This window comes from Coptis chinensis, chromosome 3 (assembly GCF_015680905.1).
Source record: "Coptis chinensis isolate HL-2020 chromosome 3, ASM1568090v1, whole genome shotgun sequence".
NCBI classification, from domain to species: Eukaryota; Viridiplantae; Streptophyta; class Magnoliopsida; order Ranunculales; family Ranunculaceae; genus Coptis; species Coptis chinensis.
This window is the reverse complement of record NC_141458.1, coordinates 106,915,475-106,927,420: the sequence shown is the minus strand read 5'-3', so window position 1 is coordinate 106,927,420 and position 11,946 is coordinate 106,915,475. Positions and strand designations below refer to the sequence as shown.

The following is an 11,946-nucleotide window of genomic DNA, read 5'->3' as shown; positions in this document are numbered from 1 at the left end:
ATTTGACGTTGAATGTTATTTCTTTGCTTTGGTCAATATTTGGTTAATTAAGTATGTTTCTTATTATTTATTTATGAAGCTTGTTGAGATATAGGTTCAAATTGAAGTGATTTGAACATGTGCAAAATTGAAAATAGGTGCCCTTAAAAAAACCACTTTTATGGCTGCAGCGAGATGTAGTTGTAGAGTCCACTAGAGAATTTTTTTGTGGCAGCCACTCTCGCAGCTAAAGATATTTGAAAAGTTTTTGCAAATTCAAAATTTTCAAACTTTTTGTGGCAACCACCCAGCAGCTAAAGATATTTGAAATTTTTTGGCAAATTCGAACTTTTCAAATTTTTTCAAATATTGTCGTGGCAACACATATTTTGATTTCCTTTTCTTTTTTATTTTTTTATAATTCAAAAAACATTTTGCCGCTGTAACTCCCCATGGCAAGAGATTACTTTTAGCCGCGGGTGTACTTTTGACGTGGCAAAAGATATTTTGTGACACCAAATAGTGCCTCGGGCATGGCAAGAAGTTTTGCCGCGGCAAAAAACATGTTGTGGCGGTTTTGGATACTTTTGGCCACGGCCGCCGGCCACGGCAAAAAGTCATATTTTTAGTAGCGGCGAGTGATAAAATGCACATTTGGGAGCTGATCATGCATGACATAATAACATATAAATGTTTTGAAAACTGAACCGATGATCAAACCGATTTTTTGTTGAAATGGTTCAACCAGGTTAGACCATGGTTTGACTAAGTCGGACCGATTGATGTTTATTTAGCAATTTTTTTTAATAATTACAATAATAAAATGAATAAATACATGTTTCATTTCAATATTAATTTGTATTATAAATCAAAATGAAGTTTTTATATAAGAAACACATAATAGCATGTTGGTTCGGAACTTGAACTATCTTGTTTAGGTGTTAGGTTCAACTCCTCCACATTATCAATTTTTCAAAAAAAAAATTATAATAAAGGTGGTAGGTCCAACCAAAACTTCTAGTTTTCACTAACCCAAACCGAAAATTTACCGATTCTGATCCGACCCCAGTTCAACCACTGGTCCAGTCCGGTTTTCTAAACACGCACGGGTTGAGATACATGATAGTTAAGACAAAAAAAAACAAAAATGGGGAATTAAAGACGTGCATTAATACTTAACACTAGAAAACATAAAAATAGGGAAATTAAAGAAGTACACTTAATTTTCAAAGCCTTGCAGCTAAAAACTTCCTTCTCAGGTAATAGTGTAATACAAGAATGTAAAGTCCTGAATTATTATTAAGGGTATTTTTGTAAATTTCATATCAAATCCAGGGTTGTTATATAATTTGGTCGTCGGGTTTATATTTCAAAGGTACGTAACTTACCGAAACTTGACTCCGACTCATAAGTCACGTTAGGTAAGCGACCATAGGCGAAAATTTGACAAAATGCCGGTTAGCGGTTTTCTGCGTCGAAGCTGGCACGAGTTAACAGCTTACACGCTTGAGTGGGTTATTGTTATAGCCTGTGGTGAGATAGAATATAGGAGATTAAATTTAGCGGGATGGGCCGGAGAAAAATAATCACGACGCGAAGTCAAATGACTTAGCGGTTAAGAGTGAATTAAGACTTTAAGTCTAATTGGGCATATTGGGCTTGGGCCTTAATAACCAAAAATCGGCCCAACTAGAGAGAAAAAACGAAAATCGCGAAATAGGCCCAAAAACCAAAAATCGCGAAAACAGTATCGCACCTTCTTCCCCAATTTTCGCACCCTAATTAAACCCTAGGAGAGAAATTCAATTCATCAAATTCCATCACTCCAAACCAACAATTCTTCACACTCAAACCTTAAAACCTTAAACCCAAATGAGAGAATTCAAATCTCTTGAAAATTGAGCATCTCGGCCAAATCAAGCAAACCTCTCCAACCGATTCAACCCAAGAATTAATCCCTAACAACACCCAAAGCAAGTGTGGGGATTCAAAACGTTTGGAATTGGCAGATGTGAGTTTGAATTCGTTTCAAATAAATAGTTAGCTTTAATTTCGATTTCTTGAGATTGTAATGCTGAATTTGATTGTGTTGGGGTGTTGAAGGTAAAATGGGAAGGAGTTAAAGTGGAGGAAACATTGGTGGAGCCGAAAATTCTTGGAGTCGCGTCGGGTTTTACAAAGGTTAGTGAATTTAAACTACAAAATCGATAGTATAAAACTTCGATTTCGAGTTCATTAGTGGTATTGGAAAGAAAAATGATAATAATAATGGGAATTGGTTGGTTAATGTCGTGAGTGCTTCGGTTTGGAGAAGGAGAGCTGCGATTTTGGTGGAGCAAACTAGGAACTATTTTTTCTTTGATTCAAGAAGAATCTTCGGCTATTCACTCGATTTTGAGCAGTTCATGCCGGTTTATAATTGTTTAAGAGTAGATTAAGTAATGAACGATTGATAAGGAAGACAAAAGAACCATTAATTTTAATTTAATGTGAATGGAATAGTGGAATTGTTGTTGTTGTCGGAGTTGAGAAAAAAATCTTAATTGTTATTGGACGCGATATAATTGGCGTTGTATAGTGGTGGGCTCGGTGGCTCGAAATAGCCGTAGAGACCGTCAGAGTAACAGCTTTTCCGAAATGGCACAGAGCTATGTTAACGGTAGTTAGATGGAAAGTTATCCGAAACCCAATTCTTAACGTCGAGAATTCTTCTCGACTTACACTAGATAAGAATTTCTCGTTGTTCGATCAATTCTAATAATCGACGTATTTGTATATGCTATTATAGGAATGAATTAAAGTGGATTGGGTTAAAGCGGGATTGATTCGATTAAATGGGAGGAGAACCGAAGCTTGCTAAGGTAGGAACCTACATACCAATATATAGTCCGCTTATTTTCATGCATGATTTGAGTTGTTTAAAATGTTAAGAAATAGTTTTAGCATTATCAACCATGCATGTATATATGATATTCATGTTTTTGCATTGTAGTTTTCCCTCGATATGAATTAAGTATATGGATAGTTTTCGCGTGAAATGGTTTTCTCCAAATCGGGGTAGCGAGGGATTTTTTCGGTTAAAAGTGAAAACTGGTTTTGGGGAAGGTTCGCCTCTTGTCTCGATGGGAGACAGAGAGATGGATTTTGTAATGCGGTAAGGATTACCCGGTTGTTTGTAACTAGGTGCGAAGTTCGATTGGTCCCGGGATGGTCGTATTATTTTACGATGATTCGCCGTTTGGGAATCATCGGTTGTTATTTACTATGACCGCCCGTTTGGGAGTCATAGGTTGTTTCGCCGATTTCGGAAATCCAGAACTCACACCTATATAATCAACAGTTTTAAAAAAAAAAACTAGATATGTAACTAGAGTATTTGAAAATAATCGGTAATCTGAGTATATATATATATATAGATATTACTATGTTTATCACGAGGAGATTTAGAAAGGAACCGCGGAATTCTATAAAGAAGGAACCGTTATCGATTTCTCTTAAGCTTCTAGGATTCCAACTGTGGTGTATACCTTTTCGAGGTGGTGGGCCACCTTTAAAGGGATGCATCAATCTTGGATGTAGTCCGGGAATTCCTTTTCTACTTTTCTAGATAACCATGCTTAACGCGTGTCACTTTGTATGGTGATTAGCTTGTGTGGGGTTACATGCTACCTCGATGAGGTTTAGGACGCTGGAGTGAGAGTTTAGTCCACTCTGGATGTGTGTCGATCCCGATCTGGCGGTCTGCGGTCGTCGAAACGGTTGACCACCGTAAGCTAGGTGACACCGTATGGGGAGTCAAGGTCACCATGTGAACACAGCCCTAAAAGCTTTGGGGATTTTGTGTAATGAACACAACAACGACATTTCATCTCCCTCATTAAAAATCGGGAAAACAACGGTGCATGGTTCACACCGGGAAGTATCGAACCGAGATTGCCATTTGGATCACTGAATCGTACCACCATTTTCTCACCATTCTAATAGGATGACCACATGAGTTTATGTATGCTGATTGTGAAAACTATATTTTGTATATCAATGAAGCATGCCGATATGATTTATGCTAGTTAGTGATGTATATATACATAGTCACAATATTTGAATACTATTATAGAAACCCCGCATGTTTTAAATGTTTCTATAAGTAGCTATTTATTGGTTATGTGAGTTTCACTGGCATAGTTGTTTGCTCATCCTACTTAACATTTCGACGAGCCACTTTCAGAGGAGGGTTTCCCTAACCTAGTGATGACCTTTCCCCATGCTTGACGAGGCGAGTCAAGTTTATATTTTGACCGTATAGAGATGACCTAGGTTATTCTTTTCTTTGTATATAATGAGCCTAGCTCTTTTCCTTTGGTTGTATAGAAAGAGACTAGTTTCTTTTGTTGTATATATATAGAGAGCTAGGTCATTTTGATGTAATAATCGTCTTTGGCAAATCGGTTCTCCTTGTTTTGTAGTTATATCGTCATATCCCTCATAGTAGTTAGAGTTAAGTGTAGTATATAGGGTTGTTGGATGTATGTATGGTTGGAGGAATGAATTATAAGATGTCCGGGGTTTATGACGGGTTATGATGCAGGTTTTAGGGTTTCTAACGTCGATCAAACAAAGGAAACTCTGCAAAATTTCGGTAGAATCGGGATAGGTGTCGCCTCGAGATTCATTCCACGTCCCCGGGATGTGTGTCTTTGGTCTCGGCGACAAAACATTATACCAATACCAATCGGTTCTCCCACTACACAGATAACTCGTATATGGAAACAATTCAACTCTGGACAAAATCTAAATATCAATTACAGCCTATACTAACATGCCCAACTCACTAAACAACTATCAACAACAAATAATAATGTAAAACAGTAAAGGCAAACCACAAAACAAAGATTTACCGTGGTTCGGCCAATGATGCCTACTTCCACAAGAGCCAGTTCTTTATAAAGTGGGAAGGAAGATTACAATCTCTCCTTTCATCTCTCTCACCTTACTAGATCACTCTTATCTCTTTCTGAGGTTGTATCTCTCTGTAAAGGTTATCTCTCAATCTTGATAGCTTTCAAGATTGGGTTTCTCTCTCTTTATTTTAGTCTGGATTCCAATCCTTCTGACTTGGTTAGATTTTCCAAAACCTTGATTTTGGTTTTTATATCCAAAAACCAAATTTCGCGATTACAGTAGTGAAGCCCACGAAAATTAGACCTGGGCGCAGGTGCGCCCCATTTGAGCACGGGTCGCGCCCAAACACTGGAGCCATGAGCGCAGTCGATCCATCCGAGCTGGTCGCGGCCCAAACACTGGAGCCATGAGCGGGTGCCTCATCCGAGGGTGGTCGCTTCAAACACTGGATCGATTCAAGGCACGACGGCGCGCTCGACATATCAAAGCGAATCGGCTCCAAAGTTTCTCTCCAGCTCTGTTTCTCTCCTCATGTGAGGGATAACTCCAACAGAACCGGCAACACATCTTTAAATGCCATATTCGGCTCTTCCTCAGCTCATCACTCTGTAAACCACTCCATTCCATTTTCCCAACCCCAATTTCTCCCAGCTTCAACAATCTTTTTGTCATTACCATGTGCGGAATCAATAATCCTCATTTTCACACCTTCTTCACCTATATTCTTCATTCTCTGCAACACCATATCTCTTAAACTCCTCGGTGATCCAATTTTATCTCTCAACATTGCCATAAAATAATCGGCAAATAACATCCAATATGAGCTTCACTCATGAACAAAACTCCCCTATCTTTCCTCATCAAAACATAGTCATGGCCGATGGCAAACACGACACTAGCTCTAGCTGCGTGACCAGTTACGACTGTGATAGTGAATTGGACATGGGAGTGAAATTAGCTCGGCGATAAGTGATCTGAATTCAAACGATCCAAGCTTTCATTATAAGCTTATAATCAATAGATTTAGCCCAAGCGAGATCGGCACTGTTAATAGGTTAAGGGTAGTTATGTACTTTTCTATCATGTGGTATAAATATATTAGCTAATGTAATAGCTAGGGTTTCAAATTTAATAGAATTATAACCTTATCTAATAGGCACCATTGGAGAAGAATTTTCCTTGGGCTGTTTGTGATTAGAATTGATCCCGATTTTGCTTCTGATTGCATTTGAGTTAGTAGGGATCGAATTTGGGTTATGAGTGTTCGGTTGAGTCGGTGTTCGGTTTCTCCGGTTAATGTTAAGATAAAACGTTGTCGTGTGTCTCTAATGTGGACATTGTGGGTGCAAATGTGTGGTGTGTTGGGGTCATAGTTTGGGATTTCAGAATTCTCAGAATTCCGGTAAATCCAAAAACCGAAATCCAGTAAATTTCGACCCTATTACATTCGGAATTTCGAATTTTGTTGAAATTTCAATTATTTCGACACTACATTTGAAATTCCGATTTTTTGAAAAACCGAAATTCCGAGCGGAATTCTGGAGTTTCGTTCGGAATCACAAACTATGGTTGGGGTAAAGGTTGGAGGTGTGACCTTTGCATTCACAACTGCAAGATGCATGGAGGAGATGCAATATAGAAGATGATATTTGTGCTTTATATGAAAATCGAGGAATATGTACCTTTTGCATGTAGGATATGTAAGGTGAAAGAAGACAATCCATAGGTTCATACACACTGACTATAATTTGTTTGATTGTTTGGCACGAAAAATTAATCCTTTTACTTCAAAAGTCAATATTATTGATTGATACCAAATTCTAGAGGTTGAAGGGGCAATCTGGCCCTCCATCAGGCAGGGGGTGAGGGTGTATTGCATGGCAGATTATCTAATCAAGGGTCTATTGTACCAGCGCACCATAAAGAGGGTGTACTCTAGAACCTCTATTGATTGATATCTCTGTTTCATATTTTTTTTTTTGTTTTTAATATTCAGAGGGTTAAAACATAGACCCACACCGGTTATATTGAAGGACCCTATCTCGAAGGCTCATCAGCAAGCTCATATACACTTCTCTATCAAACTTTTATATGTAATTTCATGACCCCTCCATATATTTTGCGCCCAAATATATAGCTAGAATTCAGTACAAAAAATAAAAATAAACAAATAAATGATTATACTAAATGCTTCATTAGGAAATATAGGCCTATTTTAGACCTATCGTAGTGTTTATTATGCGAACCAAACTGATAAAAAATGGTTTGAGTTTTGGTAATTTGGTTTGCTCTCTACTGACTTGAAATCGAACCAAACCGATAAGATATTGGGTTGGTTTCGGGTTTGTTTTTCACCGAATCGATATGAACCCGAACTGATAAGATGATATTTTAGTAATATTTATAATTAATTTTGTATATATTTATCAATTGGGTGGTTGAAATTAATTGATTTAATTTAGAATTTAATTGATTTTATAGTTTTCAGTTCGAATCGGTCACTGTTTATGGGTCGGTTCTTATCGGTTTCGATTATGGGTCTATTTTTAGCGGTTCCTATCGGGTTCGGTTCTTTTGATTTTTTTCTTATATTTTGAAAACCCGAACCCATATCCATTAATTAAGTTGGTTCCAGTTTGGGTTTCGGTTCCTTCTCGGATTATACATTTTTATTGATAAAATTATTATTTTTAGTTATATAACCGATATAAAAGTTGGTTTACGGCGACTATAATACTTGTCATCGATATTTTTGTCATCTCATAAGAAATAATGATCCTAAATTCAATAATAGTATTTGAAAGTTATCTAAAACTTTTAAATATATTCTCATACATTATACGTATGTGTATATTTTAAATCGAACATGTATATATTATACTATACGTAATGCGTCATATATACATAGAATAAATACCACATGTACCACAAATGTTAGTTAGCATTGCATGTATTCGTTATCCAATATATATACATATAATATATCAAACACGTACACGTTCATACATTAGTTAATATAGACAATGCATTAGTTAATTCATAGTATACGACTATACATGTAGACATAGACACGAAATATTATTATTAATATTTATAATATACATATTTAATGTAATATTATAAAAAATGTATTTAATAATACATATTTACTATTATGCTAAATGTTATATATATTTAGTATAATTTTACACCTAACAAATATAGACTATATATAATAATAATGTTTGGGTTTGCTTTTATTTAGTGTAATATAATATTAAATTCTATATATCAAAATCATACTAATCAGTTTCGATTTCGGTTCGGATACCTATCGGTTTTTTACTATTCGGTTCTAATGGTTTCGGTTTTTTATCGGTTCGGTTCTTAAAAACCTACTTTAAATGAGTCTAACATTTTAGGATCCAAAACCACTATAAATAGTTTCGGTTTTGGTTTGGGTTTGGATAATTGGGTACCCATGCACACCCTATCAGTCACTTTAGGATGAAATATAATCTGAGTCGTGATGATAAGGAGAGATCATTCTCTCTAAATTTTAGAGAGATTAAGGCAAATAGCCGTTGGATGGAGAAATTCCTTCTCGAGATCGAAGTTGTTGCATGGCCCACAACTGACAAACCACACCAAACCGTATGATCATGTCATCCAACGGCCGATATGAAGTGCGCACTAAATTTATATTATCGATTTGATTTGGTTTCGGGTTCTAATTTTCTTACTGGTTCGGATTTGGATTTTCCCTCCCCGTTTGGCCAAAATCGCTACAGTCAGAGGCTCAGAGCCCTACCGATGGTGCAAGTGTACAGAGATCCTGTACACTCACGTGGTTTGTACTAAGTAGCCCCAGACTCTAGTCTCTAGGTAGTCTGCTGGTGGTGCAAGTGTACGGCGATATTACTATCCTTTCTCCACGTGTATCACATGCTGCTAGAAAACTTTGCGTTAAATCTTTACTCTTCCACGGCTCTAATTGAACTCTACCCCAAAAAGAAGAAAAAACCTTCCTTGAAACCATTTTCTTCCACTTCAAATCCTATTTTCTTGCTTCTCAAACGGTGAGTGAGTGACAAATCCATGGCTAAAAGAGACTGGTCTCAACTTCCTGAAGACATGTTAGCCAAAGTATCTACAAATCTTGACAATCACATAGAATTTCTTCAGTTTCGTGCTGTTTGTCACTCTTGGAGATCTTCTACTTCACTTGTTCCAACTTCACCTGCAGGCGTAGAACTTCCTTACCCCATCATCCCGGCTCCCAACCCTTTCATCATTCACAACATACACTTTACAGATACCCATTTCCACTCACAAGTTAATGATCAACATAATGAGGATGAAGAAGATGATGATGACTACGAGTTTGAAATTGAAGAAGAAAACATCATGAATATGGTAACACCTCCTGACTTCTACTGTGATTATGAACAAGAAAATCGTCTTGGTTCATGCATGCTCACTCTTGTTGAGCATACCATCTATGCTGTACAACCTCTTCATCAACCAGAAGCCCAGTTTTCTTCTTCTCCCAAAGGATGGATAATTAAAGTGAAAGAAACAAGGCCCAATGTATTTCAGTTCCTCGAGCCACTTTCTGGATGCCCAATTAAAGTTCTACCCAACTCCTTTCCAAAGATGCTCAACACACTGGACTTCAAAATTTATGTTATAGGTAAAGAATATCATCTTGAGAAAGCAGAATCTGAACGTGAGGGTCGAAAAGCAAAACAGTCCATGGATCATTTTGGTGTTAGGAAGCTTGTTTTTTCTCGAGCAGCAACAAGCAGTGATTTTGTAGTCATGGCAATACATTCTAGTGGGAAATTGGTATTGTTCCGATCAGGTGATAATAATTGGAGTGTTATCGAATATCAAGAAGATAAGTTTCAGGACTTGATACATTACAGGGGAAAATTTTACGCCGTTGAAACTTCTGGTAGAACTTATATTGTTGATCCACATACTAAAAATGTGTCACTAGTTACACATTCTTTTCTCCATGGTGGGAATAAGGTATGTTTTCTTGAATCGCTTGGGAATTTGTATGTAATTAGTATTCATGCAAATTCCAGTCCTATTTTACTTGAATTGCGAGATGGCCTACCTAATTCTCCTCGCATGGTTTGGGAGGAAGAGATATTAAATTTGGGCATCGAAATGAAAGGTATTCCAACTCAGATTTGTAGTATCCATAAGGCAATGAAATGCAATGTGTACAAGTTAGATGACCGGGGTGATGAATGGGGGAGTGTGAAGAGCTTGGGTGATCGGATATTTTTGGTGGGGGGTAGAAGCTCATTTTCTGTTTCAGCATCAGATTTTCTGCCTGGTTGTGAAGGAAAGTGCTTTTTATTGACACACTCCCATTTCACAAGGCAATCAGCTTTCAGGACGAATCAAAATTTTGTTAATCAAGGCATAGGGGTGTATAATTTGGCAGATGGTAGTATTAGAAAGTTGGATGATATACCAAATTATCCACAGTTGTTTTGGCCTCCCCCAATGTGGACTGCAGTCTTATGAGGTAAGTGTTTTTCAGACTTCATATTAAATGTTGGCATATAGAATTTGGGTTTTCTTAGTATTTTTAAAAGGCTTGCATTTGTATCTTTGGTAGTGCAGAAAAGTGTCATAGAACTAATAGAACCATAGAAGCCATTAAAATTGAAGTGGAACCTGCAGACTGGAAGTCTGGAACTGTGTTCTGCATATCTATTTTGACTTTTGAGGACTGAATTTTCCTTTCACTTGTAAGTTGTAACTGGATTAGTAGAACATGGGGAGTCTCAATTTATAAACCAATGGACCTTTGAAATTTTCTGGTGTGGAGCCTCCATCCAAGTTTTTTGGATTGTAAGTTTTAATTCTGACTATTTTGATTTTTGAAACTCCATCGTATATGAGAGACATGGAACTATGGGGGGAAAAGGTAGTGCTGACTGCTGAGAAGTGTTGTTTTATGTTGCAGATGGCAGATGCAATGACAATCACTGAAAGCTTAGAGAGAAATGAGCTTGAATGATACTGATCTTCTCGCCAAAGAAGCAACCTTACTTACTTTTACTTGTCCTTCGTCACTCTTGTTATTTTGTGAGAGGAAGTTTTACATGTCCTTCGTACTTGTATGTTAGAATATGGCATAGGATATGGGAACAATGTTATTTGACAAATAGAAGTTTTTTGTTTATGCAATTGGCGCATATGAACACTAACACTGCTAAAACAAACTCCAAAAGTCCAAATGAACTCCACCACTTAACTCAATGAATTAGAAGTTAATTTTTGGTGGATATGTTTTCTACACAATAGAGATTATTTTCACAAAAAATCAGCACATTTGAAATGTACAGTCTCATAAAAAATCATTTAAAAAGTTATAAAATTATCCAACGGTCTAATTTTTTTTTAAAGATTTTTGATAAATTTTTTGACAAGATTAGACATTTAATTGAGCTGATTTTTTGTGGGGTATTTTTCATTATGAGACGTGTACATTTACAAAAATTAGTTCTCAATTCATTTTGTAAGTTTATTTTTAGGAGTGGAGCAATTTTGGAGTTGCTATAAGGTGGAGTTCGTATAACTATCATTTGTAAGCAAAGAGTACGTTTTTAAGCAAAGAGTAGTTTGCTCTTAGTTTACACTACAATATTATACTAAAATTGTAAACTAAGGATATCGATTTTTTTTCTTTGTGATATTTTGGGCCAAATCAAAAGTCTAAGATCCGGCCCAAGATATTTTGGGTATTGTAATAAGTTATATTAGTATACTAGCTTGTAGGCCTGTGCATACCTACCGCTTTTTTTGAAAATATTTATATATTTTTTAGAAAATTGGGACTACCTTTTTAGTCACTAACCCGTTTTAATTTTCTAACAAATTATTTTAAATTAAGTTTTAAAAACCCGTTTTTTCAATTGAGAGAAATCCTTAGATATATATTATATCTATACCCTCTTGGCTCTATTTTTCAAGGCTTTACCGAGTCTCTAACTTTTTCTAAACTCTAATACTAATTACGGAAAAAAAAAAATCCAAATCTATTTTTTTGGAGCACTTTAGATA

At 36.4% G+C, this 11,946-nt stretch overlaps 1 protein-coding gene across 3 annotated transcripts; it reads left to right on the top strand.

Annotated features, from left to right (window-relative positions):
- The first annotated feature begins 8,820 nt into the window (after nucleotides 1-8,820).
- On the top strand, nucleotides 8,821-11,070 carry LOC147512667 (F-box protein SKIP23-like). Of its 3 annotated transcripts, none has more exons than XR_015215050.1 (3): nucleotides 8,821-10,402; nucleotides 10,501-10,731; nucleotides 10,847-11,070. XR_015215050.1 is itself a non-coding variant. In XM_086595698.1 (2 exons), the coding sequence occupies exon 1, from the start codon at nucleotides 8,956-8,958 to the stop codon at nucleotides 10,399-10,401; it is 1,446 nt and encodes a 481-aa protein (XP_086451824.1). In that variant the 5' UTR covers nucleotides 8,822-8,955; the 3' UTR covers nucleotide 10,402; nucleotides 10,847-11,070. The 3 variants fall into 3 exon arrangements, 1 of the variants encoding a protein (XP_086451824.1); XR_015215051.1 differs by having other exon boundaries at nucleotides 10,496-10,731; XM_086595698.1 differs by lacking the exon at nucleotides 10,501-10,731 and having other exon boundaries at nucleotides 8,822-10,402.
- The last annotated feature ends 876 nt before the right edge of the window (nucleotides 11,071-11,946 follow it).